This window comes from Seriola dumerili, unplaced genomic scaffold (genome assembly GCF_002260705.1).
Source record: "Seriola dumerili isolate Sdu_G_001 unplaced genomic scaffold, Sdu_1.0 BDQW01000091.1, whole genome shotgun sequence".
In the NCBI taxonomy this organism is placed as follows: Eukaryota; Metazoa; Chordata; class Actinopteri; order Carangiformes; family Carangidae; genus Seriola; species Seriola dumerili.
In genome coordinates, this window is record NW_019174346.1 from 5,053,754 (window position 1) to 5,073,943 (window position 20,190).

The window sequence follows — 20,190 nt, forward strand, 5'->3', positions numbered from 1 at the left end:
CTTGATGGAGTCCTCAGTGTTGATCTGACTGAGATCAACTTGGTGACATATCCCTGTATCCACTTCCCTCTGGGCACCAGCCCCTGTTATCTCTGCTGAGAGAACTTACCACTAAATTTCATGTTTTATGGTAAAGTTACGTTATAATTGTAATTTTGAACATTACGTGTAGTTTAGGTTTTTTGGTGTTTTCTTTTGAATGGAATGCAGAGCATAAATTCAGTTTAAGTTGTGGGTATATGTCACTTTCCTTTGCTCTGCTGCTGCTTGTTTGCCAAGTTTTTTTTTAATAAAATCAATGACTCAGAGGCTGCTTTGTCTCATATGCACCACCATAATACACCACAATCTTTGTCTTCATCTCTGATGTTGTAGAAGTTGTGTAATATTCAGAAAAATGTGACCCACTATTGAAATGTTAAGAAATGTTGATATAATCTGCTGGAAAGTCTCTCCATAACTGGGTTTATGTTTTGGTCTGTAAGATAAAGTTTTTAAGTTTAAAAAGATTAAATGTTTAACTTTGTGTTTTACTATCAAGAATATAATCATACTGGATGTCGGTACATCATCCTCACCTGTACAATTCTGGCAAAACTAAAGAGTAACACAGACACAGGCAAACCCTATCGATGAGGTGTATTAGGTTTCCGTGGCTGTGCAGGGACACTCCCACAGGGCGGTGCTTTACTCACGCCCGCATCATCCGTTCATGTGTGCTCCGGTGCCGCTGTGAACTTAACCCGACTACTGCCCATGTCACACATCATCGATGGTTGTCCTGAGGATAAGAAATGCACACAAAAGGAAATACACACTCATCTGTCTGTGCATTGTTGGGTTCATCATGTACAGATATCTCGGGTAAGTTAAGTTCTCACTGTTGTTGCAGTTAGAGCTGGTTGAGGCAGTTTGAGCCTCATTGTACTTTAACTGTGAGTTAATGATCCGTTAAGTTGTAATATTGGCTCTCTAATGATATGACTGTAGGTTACTATTAGAGTGAGGTCCTGTAATAGTAAATGTGATGGAACTACTTGAAGGTACTGCACACTACAGACACTGCAATAAATCTCTATAGGTTAGGAAGATGACACTATAGGATCTTAAAGAACAATTTTACTCTGAACCTAACTATTGCTCGTATTATATATATTTTTTTCGTATATATCTTTATTTATAAAGAGCGAGTTTAACTACAACATAATGGATATTACAAAAAAAAGAATTTATTAAAAAGTTAATGTGAAGTGTTTGTCTTCCCTCTAAATTCAAATATGTTCCTTCTGTTTGCAAACACGAGACGTCTGCAAACTTCTATCAAGCATGTCATGTGGTCAATTCACACACAATAGGTGCTACATAATGTGAGCATGACACGAATAAACCACAACTCCTCTTCCAGCGTGCCAGCAGGGGGACGGAGGATGAGCAGGAAGGTGGGCCTGAGCGCCAACTCCTCTCAGTTCACCCTGGAGGGGGAGCCCTTCCACATCCTTGGGGGATCCATCCACTATTTCCGTGTGCCCAGGGCCTACTGGAGGGACCGCCTGATGAAAATGAAGGCCTGTGGCATCAACACCCTCACCACGTAGGAACACTGCTACAGATCTATGTTGTATCACCAGCCTGATCACCTTTTGAACATTAACAAAGTACATCCTTGCAGGTATGTGCCATGGAGTCTGCACCAACCAGAGAGAGGAGTTTTCAACTTCCACACACAGCTGGATTTAGAGTAAGGAGCAGTTTGAATCTGACTTGAATACAAAACACTCATGATTAATCACCACACCATGTGCTTCTCCTGTGAGTGCAGTCCATGCTCTAATTAATGCACCTCAGTAATGATCATAATAAGAATTAAAACACGGTGCAACACCACTCCAGCTGTACTAACAATATCACCTGCTCTAAGGCGCGTTGGGAATACTCTCCCTTCCCTCTCATCATCTGCCCCAGTGCTCAGGGGAGAAGCTAGAGGCTGGAGTCCCGCCTGACAACAGCGGCATCTCCACAACAACAGCAACTTATCAAGCAATTAGCCACACAGTGATGATAAGTGAAGAGGGATATGACGCCTCAGCCTGCTGCTGCTGCTGTTGCCAGGCACCTGTCACACTCCTCAAACAATGAGATACAAGGTCTAACTCACAGTCTGAACTTTGTGTTTGTGCAGATAGAAACTGCTTATTACTTTTTCTCCGTCTTGGTTTCAGAGCCTATATCAATCTTGCTGCTGAATTGGGATTGTGGGTGATTTTACGTCCAGGGCCCTACATTTCCTCTGAGCTGGACCTAGGAGGACTGCCGAGGTAGTGCCAGTGTATATTGAAATCCTGATTTTCAGTACCCCTGTAGTCTACAGTTCTCTCTCTCTCTTTGTCTCTCCCCCCATGTTTCCTGTCTGTATCTCTACTTCTGCTGTAAATAAAAGCTCTGTTTATGTATGAACACAGGATATAGACTTAAACCCAACGTTTTGTTGGAAGAGCTCTGACCAGTTTATGTCCCCAGAAAAATAGAATTAAGTTTGTAAGTGAATTTAACCCGACAGCACAAAAGCCGCTTGATCCGAAGCACAGTGTTCCACTTTTTTGTCGAGTGCAACCGGGGTTAGAAAGTCACATCTTGCTGAAAGGGAGGACTTGACCAGTATGTGAAGCTTTGTCCAGTATGTTAGTCTTACTATGCCTCCATTGTTCTTGCAGCTCCGTGGCTTTAGTCATAACTAAGCATCTTGTTTTCTGTCTCTATGCAGCTGGCTCCTCCGTGATAGCAGCATGAGACTGAGGACCACTTACCCAGGCTTCACTCAGGCTGTCAACACTTTTTTTGACAAACTTATACCAAAAGTGGTTCCACTGCAGGTCAGAAACAACACACTGGAAACAGGTGTGTTGGAGCTCCAGGTCATTTAACTTGTCATCCTTACAATAACATGTTTGCTTGTGTGTTTTAGTTCAAGAAAGGAGGTCCCATTATTGCAGTGCAGGTTGAAAACGGTTATGGATCCTTTGCAAAGGATGAAAGTTACATGCTTTTTATTAAAGAGGTAATGTGACAGGTTTTCTTATTTAAAATGCCACTTTTGTACAAACTTGCATGTAAAATAGAAATTGACAGAACTGATCAGTCTGATGATGTTCATACCCTAAGACTTGACGTTGTGTTTTATTTTGAAAGGCTTTACAGACCAGAGGGATCAGTGAGCTCTTGTTCACATCAGACAACCACAACACATTGAAATCAGGGGGTGTAGAAGGAGGTATTAGTAACACACATGCACACACGCACGCACGCATGCACGCACACACACACTTACCTTGTGATCTTCTGTCTTGTAGCCATCAGATCAGTGAAGCTGCAGAAGCTAAATCAGAGAGACATCCAGGATCTGAGCTCTCTCCAGGTGTGTACCTGTGCACCTTTGCAGATCGTTTCACTGTCTGTCACGGTGAACGTCAAATAGACAGTTGATGCTGGAGTGAAAAACTAGCAGTGTAAGTTACTGTAATAGTTGGGGTGTGTTTTTGCGATCAAACTGTTATTTCCTGTTTGCCAGCCCAACAGCCCCGCCATGGTGATGGACTATTGGACCGGCTGGTATGATGTGTGGGGTGACCTCCACCATGTGCTTCCTCCAGAGGGTAGAAGAGTTTTAATTCTTTGTTATCTATGGATTTGTAGATTAAATTGACACCTCTCTTTTGGTTTTTTCATGTTTTACTTCATTCAATTAGGTCTTGGCTCAAGGGACTTTATTTTTTTTAAATAAATTACAACCTTTAACCCAAGATAAATCAGAATCAGGAATGCTATTGGTTTGGATTTGACACATCTATGTTAGCCTTTTCATTAAATATCAGATCTTTGCTGGTCAGTGACCTAAAGTACAGATTTGAGGAGGGCTCACCTGATCCCAGCTAAGAACTTTAAGAACGTTAAATAGTTTGATATATGTAAATGTTTCTATGGACAATATAAGTCCTTATTGGTTTAGATGCTGTTTCAGAGATTTGCTTGTAAATTTTGACACAAAATATCTGCAGATTCACCTTTGAAAACCTGCATTTCTGCACCTGAACAGAACTACTTAGCCATCAGATTCTTACACACATCCCAGTAGCAGTCACTTACAACCCTTTGTTTATTTACCTGTGACATCTTTTCATTAAGTATTTCCTTTTACCCACTAGCAGTATTTGATCTCAAGTCACTCTTACCTGCTGCAAACAAATTTCCCTACCACTTTGCTTTTTGCGTGAGGAAACACCAGCTACATTCCAACAATGTAAATGCAAATGCAAATATTAAAGTCAGAGCCAAAAAGGCTTTTGAATGAATCAGTGTATGTCCTGAGAAGGAGGTTAGCAGAGGGTCAAAAAGGTTTCAGTAACATGGTGCAGAGCTGTTATTCTCATTTCCCTGTTGCAGGGACCTCTGTGTTTTTAAGGAGTCAGTTTGTTTACAGTGAACATGTTGACCTTCTTGTCAGATATGGTGTCCACCGTGAGGGAAATCCTAAGGCGAGGCATGTCTGTCAACCTCTACATGTTCCATGGAGGCTCCAGTTTTGGCTTCATGAGCGGAGCACTCGCTGATCCTTCCTACAAAGCACTGGTCCCCAGCTATGGTTGGTTCCTCTGTGTCATGTGCTCTGTCATAACCAAACCAGCTGTATTTTTAATGCAAATTTTTAAAAGATTTTTATTATAACAATGAAGCACTGGCATGTCACAGCTGAGGTATACTGTGTGTCCCTTCATGTCTACAGAAGAGCGTTGCCCTTGACATCCAGCAGGTGGCAGTGCATGATAGTTAATTTGTGACACTATCATGTTTTGCAGATTATGATGCTCCCTTGTCTGAAGCTGGGGAGTACACTCCAAAGTACCATCTCCTTAGAGATCTACTTTCTCGCTACAACAGTAAGTTAAACACTTCATATAGATGAGACCAGAGTGATGCTGTGACTGACTTCTTTGCCTGATCTTATGTGTGGTCTCTCTGTGCAGGAGGTGAGACTTTTCCTGACATGCCAGCGCTGCATTACAGGGAGGCTTATGAACCAGCCATCATGTACCAGCACCTGTCCTTATGGGATGCTTTGAGCTTCACTGAGGGAGTATGTTTTATGTAAGATTATATGTAACCTATATGTGTAATGGAAAGAATAGTGCTTTTCAGTCAAGTAGTCTGATTTGAATATTTAAATTTTCTCTGCAGCCGTTGAGGTCACCCAAACCAGTGAACATGGAGAATCTACCTGTGAACAATGGGAACGGCCAGTCCTACGGATACACGTTGTATGAGACTACTATCACCAGCGGAGGATTACTGAGGTCTGGAGACAATGTCCGAGACCGAGCCCTAGTGAGTCCTCACTGTACATGCAGGCATGACTTCCTTGATCTATGTGTAGGTGATGAAAACAAATTTAAGGGAAAGGTTTCATGTTTTGGGAAATATGCTTTCTTTCAAAGAGTTACAGTAGATGTGAAACAGTTTGATGAAGTCTGTGGTGATAGTTGGCAAACCTAAAGCCACCTTTGAGATACTTCACTCAAGGGAAGGAGAGTTTATGTGTTCTGTACAATTTATTTTATAGCAATATCTTTCTTCTTAGGTGTTTGTAGACAGAAGCTACATTGGCCTTTTCAAGCGCCGGAGCGTGGAGCTGGCAGTTCCTGATGGTAAGGTATGACATCCAGCTGGACAACGAAGGCAAATGTCCAATAAACATCGTTCACAGTGCTTTATCGGATGTGATGGACGCTGAGGTGTTGGCTGTTATAACTTGCAAAAGACATAAAGGCAATTAATCCCTACAGGGACGGCGTACCTTGAGTTTACTGGTGGAAAATTGTGGACGAATTCACCAGGGAAGGAACCTTGACAAACAACATAAAGGTGATTGACAGACAATATGCAGTTCAATGCGATTGCATGCTATTAAATCACTCAAGCACTCAGTGGGTAGTGCACAAGCCAATTTTGATTTGTGTTCTTACAGGCCTTGTGGGAGACATTTTATTAAACAACATCGCCCTGCGGGATTTTAAAATATACAGCCTGGATATGAAGCCCAGCTTTATTGATAGGTTTGTAAGCTTTATTGGATTTAACACACTGCATATCACTTTCATTTTGCTGTAATAGTGTGTTTAAAGTGGATACCTCTTTTCAGTCTTTATCAGGCACCATGGAAAACTCTTTCTGAAACTCCCAGCTTCCCTGGATTTTTCATGGGGAGGTTGTTTGCATATGGGTATCCAAGTGACACATTTGTGACGCTGCCAGTAAGTGAAACAAAACATAACTCTCTCTTACATTATGAATGTTTTTGAACGTGGTTTTATGAGAAATACTTCAGCATTTAAGTTATCTTTGGGTCCACAGGGCTGGGAGAAAGGTGCCGTGTTTATCAATGGGCTGAATCTGGGCCGCTACTGGTCCATTGGCCCCCAGCAGACTCTCTACCTCCCCAGTCCCTTTCTCAACAGTGGAATCAACCAGGTACAGCTGTGCACAAACCAGCATTTGTTAGAGGAATAGTTTGACATTTTAGGAAATTACATTTGCTTGCTGATGTATGCACGCTAAGCTAGCAAGCATCAGCTTAGCCTTGCATAAAGACTTAAAACATGGGTAGCAGCTAGCCTGGCTCTGTCTCGTAGCAAAACCAGCCTAACAGCTCCTCTAAAGTTTACTAATTAACACTGTATATGTTATTCATTTAATCCATACATCATTACTGTGTGAAGCTAAAGAATAGTCTGGCACATAATGCACGGTAAAACTGCTGCTGTTACCTTTAAATATAACCAGGATAGCTGTTTCCCTGGACCTTTATGCTAAGCTAAGCTAGCTGGCTGCTGGCTCTTGCTCAATTTTTAGCTCACAGACATGTGAGTGATGTTGAGTTTGCATTACCTCAATGTTGAACTATTCCTTTAAGTGTTTTTTGTCTTGCATCATATTGGACTTATTGGATTAATTTGACATTTACAGAGTTTGAATACAGCAAGTCTCTACAGACTCACTGTCTCTCACTTTTTCCTGTTTAAATAAATAAGGTCATTGTGTTTGAGGAGCAAGAGGGAGACTACAAGGTCCACTTTGAGGACACACCTGATCTTGGCATGGCAGCAGACATCCAGTGACTGTCATCACCTCCTGTATGAACCCCTTGTTTTTGTGTAAAAATGTGTATTCTTCTACAAAGTGTTTCTGACATCATATCAAACCTTCAAATTCAGAGCTGTCATCTCTTTCTAATACAATACCTAAAAATCTACACCCATTATTTAGCCACTTCACCCCTCAATCAAAGACCGAGTGAGACATGTTTGTATGGGAGCAGTTTATAGCTATGTACATACAGTACCTTTAGTTCCAGTGACTCTTTACATTTACATTATAGAGCAGAATCTCCAAGTACATCCTCTTGCCTGTGGATTCCCATTTAAAGAGTAATAATTTCCGTTTGGGGATGACAGATATGTGTCTTGTGTTAGATTTGTATTGCCTGTGTGAATTCTACAGATGTGTTGGGTAGCAGGAAAAATCTTAGCCTGTAAAACAAAAAAAACAAAACAAAAACAGGTTTATGGGACAACATGAGCTGAGGCAGAAGTGATGTGAGCAGCTTTCAAATGAAACACAAGCAGCTATGTAGCAACATCAGACCTTAAAGTGAAAGTTCGAGGTTTTAGATGCTCGTCACATCGATGACTGACCAAACTCTGAACAGTCACAGAGTCTGAGAGAACAATTAGTAGTTGTAAGCTGTGCCACTGCAAGTCAGTGGGGTATGAAATCGTCACTTCCAAGCCAGCCATCCATGGTGGGAATAATTAGACTTTGTAATACAGCTACATCCAGTTTTTAGAGTAATGGCTTTATATCCCATTGACTCTCACAAGCATAGCTCACAACTAACAAGAGAATGGTACCAGTTACACTGAAATAATAAATAATTCTGCAGAGAAACCTTCAGTTCACTGAGTTTTTTTTTTTTGATTAGCTAATGAGAAACCTGTGATGTAAACAGGCCCCGAGGAATACTGAATCTTCTCGTACATGCGAGTAGACCTCAGTAGTGTTACAGCATATCAGAAATAAATAAAAGCTTGAAGTAGATGACTGTAGGGGATGACATTGTTAAACTCTTAATAAATCAGTGCTCTGTGTTTTTGAGTGCGTGTCTGTGTGTGTGTGTGTGTGTGTGTGTGTGTGTGTGTGTGTGTGTGTGTGTGTGTGTGTGTGTGTGTGTGCTCATAATGTGCAGTGTGCCAGCTGAGCGTGTGTGAATGTGTGTTGTGGAGCAACAGGAGTCCTAATTAGTGCTAGGTTCAGGGTGCTATCTAAATAGCTCAGTGTTGTACAGTACAAGTGGGGAGGGCTCAGATCCCCCCTTTGCAGTCCGTCAGTCAGTGCTGACTCACTTATGACAAGGAGCCCTTTTATTCCTCTGTGCAGCCCTGTGCCCGACAGTCAGCTTGCCTCAGAACAAAAGGGCCCTATTTAATGCTGATTGGATGGTTGGCTGGTGTTGTCTGCAATGAGAGGGCTCTTTATTGCTTGCTGTGCCATCTCTTCCTGTAGTTTAAATCGTGTAACATCCTTTATCTCAGTTGAAGAGACCTCAGTGGGCTCCTTTTTGGCAACTCCTACCAGTTTCTCACGGTGTCCAGTGCTCTGGACAGAACAGGCAGGCTTGTTTTTGTGCAGTTGTGCTTTGATATTCTTCTCGGTACATGCACATTGTTTTGTGCTGCCTCCTCGGGTGGACGGGTGTTCCTCCATGTCTAAGCTGTGCTGAAGTACAGCTACTGTGCTGTGATAATATTTTTGGCTCTGGCCATTGCTCTGAGGAGCTCCGAGGTTGGAATGAGTCCAGGTAGAATCCCATGGAGAAATGCTTCCCCTGAAACAACAGTTTTACACTTAATAAGGATGAACAAAGAACAAGACTAAGGCTGTATTAATGATGAATTCATATCATATTGGAGTTCTCATAATTGCAAGTGTAACTCTTCAGCTACAGGATTTTATCTGGAAGCCTCAATATATCCAACTTGGCACTGACTAACAGTGAAAACAAAACAAATAGGGACACTTAACATCCTCCAAAGACCATTGTTTAATGTGTAATTCAACCCAAATTACATGGATATGGTTTTATATTGTCAGGGCGCAGTATTTTAATCCTCACATGACCAACTCTGTAATCATACAACTGTCTTGATGGCGTGAACACTCACAAGTGATTAATATGGGAATCCATCCATCTCGACCATCTATATAACATGAAGCAATAAGCACAGTGGTGCTTTGAGCTAAATGCTAACACCAGCATGCTAAGGCGCTCACAATGAAAATGTCAGCTTGGTATAATATTCACCATGTTAACCATCTTAGTTTAACATGTTAGCATGCTAACATTTACTATTTAGTACAAAACACACACTGAGGCTGAGGCTGATGGGAAAGTCATTAGTTTTGGAATTTGGTCATAAACAAATTAAAATTAGACCTGATGGGTCAGAGGATCACCACAGTGATTACATTTCATCCTGAAGGGGACATGGACGTCTTTACCAAATCTCATGGCAATCCATCCACAGTTGTTGAAGCATGTCACTAAAAACATAAAACGTGTATTGATGGTATAGGAAAAGTCAGGTGACCGCTAAAATCAGTAAGATATATCCCCTGGACACCATGAATGTTTGTACAAAATCCATCCAGTGGATATTTAGATATTTAACTGTTATAAGTGAAAGCTCTGACTTGATGGTGCACAAGGAAAAAACATCATCCTCATGGGACCATGAATCTCTGTACATAATTTCATGGCAATCCATCCACTAGTGGTTGAAACGTTTCAGTCTGCACCAAAGTGACGGTCTGACAGATGGACCAACATGTCCGTCCATAGAGACACGCTGTTACCATGGCAAAAAATATTTGTGATAACTAAACAAAAAGGTTATATAAAAGTCACATCTATTTCAAGTAAGGTCCATATCTCATGGTGCACATATGCGCTACACTTCTCCCCTTTGATCCATCCCCCAAAAATAATCACTGTGTGGAAAGGCTGCAATTTGCATTTCTAAATCTGTGCTATTACCTGTGTCAGATGAAGTATGTCATATCTCCACGTTAGAGTCTGTAAATCCTTTCTTGCCCTCATTTACCAGCACAGGCTTCTCTGTCCGTGTGTGCCATACTAATACCTGTGTGTAAGAAGAAAGGGATGGAAACGAACAGATGAGATACTAATACAGAAATTTTGGCTTAAAATGCTATGCAGTAGTTCTGTACTACACAATGTCTAGAGGCAGAATGTAGCATATATTCAATGAGCTGCGAGTGTAAAGGGTTGGCTGTAAGCTGACATTTAACTGATTTTAAGAACAAATTGTTATGACAGCCGAGTAACTCAAGACACCAGCGTTTACAGATGCAGCTTGTTTTCATGCCAAATCACAGGGGTTACATGCAGACAGACTCCTTCTCTTACCTTAGTGCAGTTAGCAGCTTTAGGCTCCAAGTCGCTGAGAGTCACCAGCTCCTTTAATAAACTGCTCTCCTGATATCCTCCCTTCACCCCACGCAACTTGAAATAAGCCTGAGGTTTGGACAGAATGAGGCGCAGGTTCACTGCAAACCCAGCCATGTCGATGGCAAAGGGCCGGTGTGGGTCGAACACAGTCTTCCAGCCGTAAACCTTGCCCAGGGTGTTTACTTTAGGGGACTCGTACCGAAGGCCACCCACAAAAGCCACGGGCCACACCGACACCTTCCGAGTGGAACGCATCTGGTAGTTAGAAACACAGACAGAGAGTGAGTCATTTTAAATTCTGTAGATTTAGCTAAAGGCACACAACACAAGTAGAGTCTTTGAAATGATTTGAGATGTATCTCCTCACCTCCTCAAACAGCTCCAGACTGTATGTGTTGTCATCATCTGCAAAGTAGACAATCCCAGACTGGCTGTTATTCACACTGAAGGTCTCGCGGAGCCACCTCAGGGCCAGGTTCCTCTGTATGGTACCACGTGGTATTCTGGGGTCTCTAGTGTCCCCACGTACCTTGTAGTTCCTAGGCGTCTCCACGTTGAGGTGGGTGTAGTTGAGTCCTGTCTCCAGGAGGAGACGGCTGACCAGAGTGGTTCTCCTCTGAGAGTCCTCCACCAGGATCCAGTGCAGGTTCGGCACATGGAGCAAGGTGTTGGCCAGACGTGTCAGCTCTGCCTTCTGCACTGGCCGGCTGTAGGTGGGAGTGATGACGTGGATAGTGGACAGGAAGTCTGACCAGGGGGGAGGCCGACTGTAGACGTACTCAGTGCGCACCACCTCCACGATGTCCCGGTTGTGCAGTGAGCAGGACTCCTTGAAAGCAAAGGTATTCCTGGAGTTGGAGCGACCATCACGTCTGTCATCTAACAGGAGGGAAAACGATGATAATGAGTCCGAGTGCTGTCAGGCATGAACGGGATCGACCAGCTGCCTTCAGCTTCTGAATTCAAATCAAATCTTCTCAACAGTTTGTTGTCCTACATGAGACCTAACCTTCTGTGAGTTACACCGTAGCCTCATGGCATTTCACACATCAGCTACATACAGCAACTCAAGCACCTTTTGTTGCATTGTGCTGTGATAAATATTAATGAAAAAATGTTGACACTTGATCAATTGTACCCTTACCCTTTCGAGTAGCGAGCAGAGGAGTGATGGTGCTCTGGTGCCAAACTGTGATGAGCAGTGTCCAAGGCAACACGATCAACACAATAGCGACAATGTCTCGTCTCTTCGGCATCTCCAGGGTCAGACCTGAGTCATGTCACTACCTGTGAGGCACATAACACATGATATGATGCACAATCATAAGAACCAGAGAGCTGTGAAATGAGGTGTCCCAGCTTTCCCAATAACAACCTTTACATCTCACAGAAGAGAACAAGCTCTTCTTTGGAAATCTTGTTTTAAATGCTGTTGGACTTATATGTCTGTATACAGTATATCTGCAATGTGTATATATTACTGTTATAGTTTTTGACTTTATTTCTTCACATTTTATATTATTGTCTGATTTCTTAAATGAATTAAATTTTCATCCATTTTATTTATAACTTATATATTAAGGGAACTGATTTTAAATGTGTAATAGAGTCCTGTATAATTATGTTTAACATTATTTTTTGTCGTTTTTGACTAATACAGGATGATTACATTTAAAATGTCTTTCACCAGACTCCATCATTTTTAAAGGAAGCATTGGTTGCATTTAGTGTTATATTTAGCATCCTCTCTTGAGCCCGTGAATGGATGAACTGGTTTATTGAATTTTCAAATCATGTGAATTGCATTTTGAGGTCCATACATGCTGGCTCTCTATTAAACACCATAGTGTAGCTGCAAGGCACACACTACGGGGAAGAAGGCATTTTGTTCAGAAGCAGTATCAGCCTGCTGGAACTGCTGCAAAACAGAAAATAGGTCAGAATACTGCTCCGAGCTTTCTTTTTGTCTCATTTGAAAGCATCCTGGTGTACTACAGAGAACATTTGAGCTAATGGTTTAAGGACAGCTTCACTGTGGCTGAAAGGGTCAGGCCCTTCTCTGCCTGTAAACAGTTGACACACACACACACACTTTGTGGACTCAGTGTTTTGTAGGTTCAGTTGAACCTTATGTAGCCTGATACAAGGAAGATGGTCCATATGTTCACATATACCCCAAATTTTCAAATAGTGGGCTTTATTTACCTCAGTGGCAGAAATAGCCAGGCCTTTATTTTTAATCCTTCCTGTTCCTCAGTTCATGCAAACTCCATGTTCACTTGTGTTTTGGTAAATTTAGTGTAAAGTCCACTTCCACCACATTAACTCCATCAGTTGAATGAATTACCTTCAGTTACCATAAATTAAACTTGAAACTTCTTCCAGAATTTTCACATTTAAAGTCTTGTAATCTTGCCTTTATAGGTATGCCTTTATCAGGAAAATGTTCTGACAGCAGCTTAATGTCAAGAAAGTAAATAAGCAAAGAAGAAATGACTAGGATTAATGACAGTATGGTTAAAAAAAGAGTTAAACATAGAGCAGCAGAGTGTTGAGCATCAACAGTATGAACATGACTCTGCACCGACGGAATTAGTGCAGTGGAAATGACATTATAGTGAATTATCGCAGCTCCTCCACATGTTGAAGTGTCCTTGAGCAAAACACTGAACTCCAAATTGATTCTGATGGTTCTGCCTGCATGGTAACTCACTGCCATCAGTGTATGTGATGTGTGTGTGTGTGTGTGTGCGTGTGTGTGTGTGTGTGTGTGTGTGTGTGTGTGTGTGTGAGGCAAATTGTAAAGCCTTCTTGGATAACACAGCAGTTCATTTCCATTCTGTCTTACCTTAGTTTATGGCCGACACACATGGTCAGTCCAAGGACTGACGTGTTGTACAAAGAGAGCTGGAGGAGAGGAAACTGTGCATCAGTTCAGTCAGTATCCCTGCAGAGAGAGAACATGTAGGATTATAACCCTGTGACAGCATGTCATATGTCTCAGGATAGTGATTCAGAAATGTAAAGAAAGTTTCCCTTTGTGAAATCTCTTGAAGCCGCTCTGTTGGTCATGGGACCTGCCTGGTGATCAGCATCCTTAGTCTGAAATCCTGTGATGATTGGCTGACGTTTCTGTGATTGGGTCCCTCGAGACTTAGTCTCTTACATGTGACAGATATTTTACATCCATAGGGGAAGCAGCTGTTCCATTTACATTTGTGTGACTATGACGTGATTCATTACAAAAAGTCATTTGTGCTACAACAGTAAGGTTCAGGCAGTTTACAGCCATGATGACTTACCACTATGATGGTAAGTCAATGTCTTTGTCCTACTCCCTGGCCGGTGGAGAGTGATATCTCACTCCCGTGTATACAAAGTGTTTATTATGGAAATGACAGATAAATCTGATTCTGATGTCTAAAGGATGGACTATGCTAATGGGGAAAAAATAGATTGGCACAGGGTGGTGATAAATTAATATAATCAACTGAAATATTAGACATACTGGAATATAGTTTGGTGGAGGCTTGTTTTTCTTTTCTTCACTATGACAGAGGCATTACATTTGAATTAATTTAACTGTTTAGATAATTTTTTAAACAATAATATTTATCAGGAATAAAGATACATGCCATTAAAGAGGACAAATCAGAAAAACAAACAAACAAACAAACAAACAAAAACATAAACTACAGCCACTACCGGATTCATCTGATTTGTTCTCTACAAAAACATATCATATAATGCACCTGTGTGTGCATGTTCATGCTCAGTTTACTGATTATCCGTTAGGTCTGCTGTTTCCTGTAATCCAGCCTGCAATCCAGGTCTTGAATCTACACCACAGACATCTGTGGTCACAATGATACATGCTCTAACTACTCCATGTGCTTTTGTCTCCTCATGAGGCAGATCCTCTGCTGGTTAATCACAAGTCTTTAGACATAATTAATCCTTGATTAAAAAGGATAAACCCCCGTCTAAGATCAAAGGTTGCACAAGATAATTAACACATCAGGGCGGGCTTAATAGGGTCATGTTTGAACAGCATGTCATTGATATAGACAAGCTAATTATCCATGCACATCATGTTGAAAAGCCATGACTCGCTCTCCACCCCCTCAACATTTTGCATTCCCATTTTAATGTGAATTAGTGTGGTGGCTGCAAGCAACACACAGATGTGAGACTGTAACATGAGGTGAAAAAAAAAAAAAGAACGATAAGCAGTTTGGAATGATGTACTCTCATCTACATGTGCAGTGCACAGATACTAATGAGTGTCAGATGTTCATGCAGATTTTTGTAGAATATCTAAATCCAGGGAATATTGCACAGCACATGGACCAGCTGTAGGTAAAACACCGTCACACTTAGCGGCGTTGCTGGAGCTGACGTGAGCATCTGTTTTCTAAAGTCAGTTCCACTCGCACAATTTGTTCAAAATTTCTGGACTTATGACAAAGAGGGCATGTCTGAAAAAAATATGGCAATCAGTGAATGAAACAAATGAAATGACTCAAATTTTGAGGAGATACTACTACTTTAGGAGGAGCGCTGAAAAAAACTGCACAACTGCAGCAAATCTATGTGCTGCTGAAATGTTAATGACCTATTGATAATGTTGGATCAGTTTGAATCCAGGGGAACAAAAGTTTTTCCCTTTTGCTAGATTCAATCTGTTAAGACGAAGTATCGAAGTATGTTTTGAGATCCTGCTAGCTGACAGACAAACACAGGAACAGACAAAGGGGAACAAAAATGAAACCTTGATGGTGGAGATAATTAATGACGAAAAATACTAGAACACTAACTAGACTGTCTTCCTGACAGATGTGCTGCAATGAAACACTATTTTCCTGTTAATCAAACTGTCCTGAAGGCGTCTCCTGAAGGTGCATGATCACAGATTATTACTATGGGCCACATCTTGTACTGCAACCAGCAGCAGCTGTCTGGATATCTGCTTTTTAAACACTGTGGTTTATGGCCACACTGTAGATACTGTAGCTGTATGGTATCTATTGATGCTGAGAATTACACTTTAATATTGTTCTTCAGTGGCAAATCTGTTTCATCCTGATCTTTACATAAAGACAGCATTTCAACCAACCACCCGCTGTCTTTATCCACACAAGGATTTTACCAGTGTGAAACAGATGCTACAAAGTTTATTCATCAATGTTTTTAGGGCAATGGCAGCAAGTTAACACTAGATTTCAGGAAATTTCTACCAATGTCTGCTTGCCTTAAATAATTTAAGGAATTCCTGCCTTTCTAAAACAATGATAGTTTTCAAAATAAAGCTCAGAGCAGTATAATGAAATGGCTACAATGTACAAGATAAATTTACACAAGCAAATTTTAATATTTCATCACATGTGCAGACTCACACTTTTAGAATTTGTTATGACTCAGTCCCATTTGGGATGTGTGAGAGAGATGGATCTGGTCTTCAGCTGAGCTGTTGTAAAAATGTGCACCTGTGACTGCATAACACTTGATTACAAAAAAATATTAGCAATTAGAATAAAACGTTGTTGCTGTCTTCATGTAATGAGTGCCACCTGTGTTTTATAGGACTAATAATCTGATGCAAGACGTCTGTAATAGAACAGGAAGTTAGGCCTAATGATTTTCTGCTCATCAACACATCATTATTTGCTGCAGGTGAACTACTGCAGACAGGGAATCAAACGTGACGGTTGCACATCTGAAAGTTAGGAAAAAAGAAGAGTGCTCATGTTTTCCTCTTTCATGCTTTTGAAAATAAAAATTTGCGGCTTCCACCTGCTTCTCAGCCGAGCAACAGCCACTGATGTGGTTGATGTTTAAAGCCAAATATAGGAAGTATTGTGGTTGCACCATCACCGGCACTTAACATTTTCATAACTCAAAGGATATTAGGAGAAGGAAATAGTGGGGGTCACATGGTCACATGATGAAGAAAAGCACAAGTAAAGACAGATGTCTAATAAATAGACACAGTCACTGATTAACTGAAAACAGAAATGAGCCTTATTCAGTTGTTCTAACCCTCATAAATATAGTTTGTGGCCAATAGATGTGACAAAGTGAGAACAGAGTGAATTTAAGGCCAGTTATGGTTATTTGTTTGCTTGATGGTGAATTGTAAAGGTTAGATCAGGTGAGATGCTTTTAGACAGGAGAGCTGCCACTGTTTTAATGAGCTCTGCAGGGGCGTGGATGAGTCAGCACACAAAGACTGGAGCTGCAACATGCAGCTGTAATGCTAAAATAATCTTAATCTTGATTTTAACATTATAAGGTTGGAAAGGGTAAATTCACAAATAATGAGTCTTACAAAATGTTATGGTGTTTCTTATCTTATAGTTGATAAGTTACTGAATTAATCAATTTTGATGCGTCTGCATAATAAAGCGTTTTTTTTCTTCAGCTGTGCTAACTCGGCCGTAAACATGGCAATTTTACTGTGCAAGCACTCAGCTGAGAAGCTAATTTAAGTCTTGCCAGTCAAAACAGCAATCAACAACCTGGTTGGCCAGGAGGAAGAATAATTTGCTTAAATCACACAAAAACTGACCAACACACATTTACTTGGCATCATTATTTTACTGTGATGACACAGTAAACGTGTGTGTAGCTGTGTACAATGTTGTGACTGTGCTCTCCAGAGTTGCTTTCATTTTGTGGGATTTTAATGGCAGCAAACATTAAGAAACAACCAAGCAGCCATAAAGAAATTCATCTGTAAGGCAGCAAATCTCATATGAATAAATCAGTTCAGGTAGACATATGGACCTGGCTGTAGTGCTGGAAACATCACAAACCTAATGATTCCAAACCAGTGCTCACTAATGATGGACCTCGACTGGATCAAAGAGCCAGGAGTGGATGGAGGATGAGTGAAAAGTGGTGCCAACCTCATTTAACACTTAAAAAGATCGAAAGCTTCTCACCGCTTGTTTAAAATATATTACTCAGCTCATGAAAACTATGAATAGAGCTCTCCTGATATCAAACCCTTCAGAGAGGTGTCTTTTAAACCCTGTCACAGCTTGGAAATCCATACTAATGTTGTTAGTAGTAATGACAGTCAAATGGCAGGGGCTGCCAGGGGCTATGAGGCAGATGAAAACTGAAGACAGGCTGATGAAAGATCCTCCATTTAAAGGGTAGCAAGTCTGGAGATCACTGTGCAGAATAACAGACAGGTAGGCCTTAGATATGGCCCACACATTTCATTTTTTCAACCTCCAACCTATTAGCCACTGCAAACTGTATCCAGGGCAAATCCTCATCACAGCAAAGGGTGGGGTGGGGTGAGGTGGGGTGGGGGGGGCACAGTCACAGAAAATAAAAAAACCAAAAAATCTGATATTGCTCCGATTGCAGTACATCTAATTGTACTGTCAGTGACAGAAATATTACTTATGGCTGCAGATAAATTCACTGTACGGAGATAAAGAGGAACTGTATTTAGTGATTTTATTTATTTAATTCTCCTTTCTGAATCCAGCCAGCTGTTATTAATCCCTCCAATCCTTATGGTGACCTGTGCATGTGGTTGCATATGATGGACAGCTGCAGGTAATCTGATATATTACTGTTTCAGTTTCAGTATGGTTTTTATAAGTTTGCTCAATCCCCTTTCAACTGGTTCAAGGTGTAAAAGTTGAGGCGAATGCCTCAGTGTGCGGCTGGAATCCTTATATTCAGCGGCAGAGGGATTTTAGGGATGAGATCTCTCTGAAATAGTTTTTCACTTCACTACTTTTTCCTCTCTGCTTCTCTCCTGCAGGTGCTGCTAAAAGTTTTGTTGTGCTCTTTTGACTGAGGAAAAGTTATTTATTTTTCACATTTGACAACATTTTAACAATAATAATGAGCACTGAGTCAATTTGACTACAATACAATACAATATTCATTCAATACTTATAATAAAAAGTGTGTTACTTACAGGAATGAGAGATGTTCCACTTTCCTCAGAGTCTGATCCCGTCTTATCCTGTCCTGCTGTGTTAATGATGAAGGTGCTGATAATGGTCATGAGCTTTGATGTCTCAGCTGTGATGAACAGAGGGATCCATCAGGTCGTCTTCCTGGTGAAGGAGAGCGAGTTTGGTGCACATACGAGCTGCAGAGTTGGAGTGACAGCTAGTGGATTTTGTTCACAGTGTCCGCCGGGTGCTATCCAATCTTTGGGTAGGGTCGCGTTCTCAGTGCCAGCCCCTGTGGAGACAGAGGAGGTCATCCCTCTGGAAGAATGCTGCTTCTCATTGCAAAAACAAAGGCTGGGATTGTCAAAGCTGATGGCAAGGGGACGGGCGGAGGGGCAGCCATGGCTGGAGGACTCAGGACAATAGAATAAATCGCATAAAAAATGTCACAGCCCCACAAATGGAATTCTTGCTTGGGGATGAATCTGGATTTGAAAAATTGAGAGAGCCATGCATAATGTGGGGGTTGTTTATCTGAAGCATAAACAGCTATGTAAGTCACATGGTCCACTAGTCAAACAGCAACAACATTTCTATTCACTTTGCTTTCATTTCCTGACAGGCATATGAAAAGAGTGCTTTCTGAATGGACCCCTGTGCTTGAAATGTCTAATAATGGGGCAGGGTAAAAATAAGTCTTCAATCAAAAGAAATGAGATAGAGAGGATGGAGCAGTGTGAAAGGCAATGCAGCTCATATCAGTAATTAAAGAGGATGGTGAAGTGCAGTGGCTGTGAATTGTACAGCTTATAGCAGGTGGTTTAAATGAGTGACTGTGACCTTTGAAGCTTGTGGGAGATTAGGTTAGTGGAAATCAAACCTCCTGTACATCAGTCAGACAAATTTGTTGACCAGTGTAAAAGCACTCTGACGGAGGGAAATAGATATTTCTCATGGCAGACATATGCCTGGTTCCATATGGCTGCAAAGCCATCATTAGTGGCAATTATATATAAATAAAATTCAATATTGGCACTAATGTAATGATTAAAGATAATGAAATGATTGAGCTACACACTGTTTGTCTGTATCTGTTGTGACAGGTTAAGGAAGCGCTAGAGATACAGTATATAATAAAAAAACAAACAAAACAAAAGAAATGAATTTAGGATATTTAATTGGTTTGACTACAAGGCTAGCAGTGGGGATAACCATCTTGGAATGGGAACACTCCTAAATTCTAATAATGGAGTATCATTCATATGATCAATGATGCTCAGTAACATTTCAGGTGTCACATAAGCCAGCATGCAAAATAACAGAGCCCTGGAACTATAGCACAACTGAATGGAATTAATATATCAATAAATGTAATATAAGAAAAATATATTTTCAATATTAATTCAACAGTTATGTCATGTGTTTAAAAAAAAGGGATGGCATTTTATGAAAGAATTATCCTAAAGGGAAAACCCACCATGAAGAGAATTAAAGTTATATTACAATGAATTAAAGACAGAATGTACTGACGCAGCCAGCTGCCTCCATTTTAACTGATGATCATCAGGTGACACCTGATTCAGTTGGTCCATCAATGGTGAATTAGTGACTGACTCCGTGCTCTCCTTGTGTTCCCAAACAAGTTTTATTTTAGCATAGCCTAGTGCTTAGCTGTAAAGCCAAAAATAC

The 20,190-nt window shown here is 41.0% G+C and overlaps 2 protein-coding genes across 2 annotated transcripts; one reads left to right on the forward strand and one right to left on the reverse strand.

Annotated features, from left to right (window-relative positions):
* The first annotated feature begins 1,373 nt into the window (after window positions 1-1,373).
* LOC111222388 (beta-galactosidase-1-like protein 2) lies at window positions 1,374-8,195 on the forward strand. The gene is made up of 18 exons (XM_022746103.1): window positions 1,374-1,591; window positions 1,670-1,738; window positions 2,220-2,315; window positions 2,762-2,870; window positions 2,963-3,055; window positions 3,187-3,268; window positions 3,348-3,412; window positions 3,566-3,650; window positions 4,499-4,636; window positions 4,851-4,931; window positions 5,022-5,128; window positions 5,230-5,376; window positions 5,630-5,701; window positions 5,835-5,913; window positions 6,017-6,104; window positions 6,191-6,302; window positions 6,403-6,519; window positions 7,080-8,195. The coding sequence occupies exons 1-18, from the start codon at window positions 1,374-1,376 to the stop codon at window positions 7,164-7,166; spliced, it is 1,845 nt and encodes a 614-aa protein (XP_022601824.1). The 3' UTR covers window positions 7,167-8,195.
* A 93-nt stretch (window positions 8,196-8,288) lies between these two features.
* On the reverse strand, window positions 8,289-18,555 carry LOC111222183 (galactosylgalactosylxylosylprotein 3-beta-glucuronosyltransferase 1-like). Its single transcript, XM_022745792.1, has 7 exons — window positions 18,522-18,555; window positions 13,425-13,523; window positions 11,721-11,863; window positions 10,944-11,455; window positions 10,535-10,831; window positions 10,142-10,247; window positions 8,289-8,932 (listed from the first exon to the last, which is right to left on the reverse strand). Exons 3-6 carry the CDS (start codon window positions 11,830-11,832, stop codon window positions 10,161-10,163), a joined length of 1,008 nt encoding a protein of 335 aa, XP_022601513.1. The 5' UTR covers window positions 11,833-11,863; window positions 13,425-13,523; window positions 18,522-18,555; the 3' UTR covers window positions 8,289-8,932; window positions 10,142-10,160.
* Between the last annotated feature and the right edge of the window lie 1,635 nt (window positions 18,556-20,190).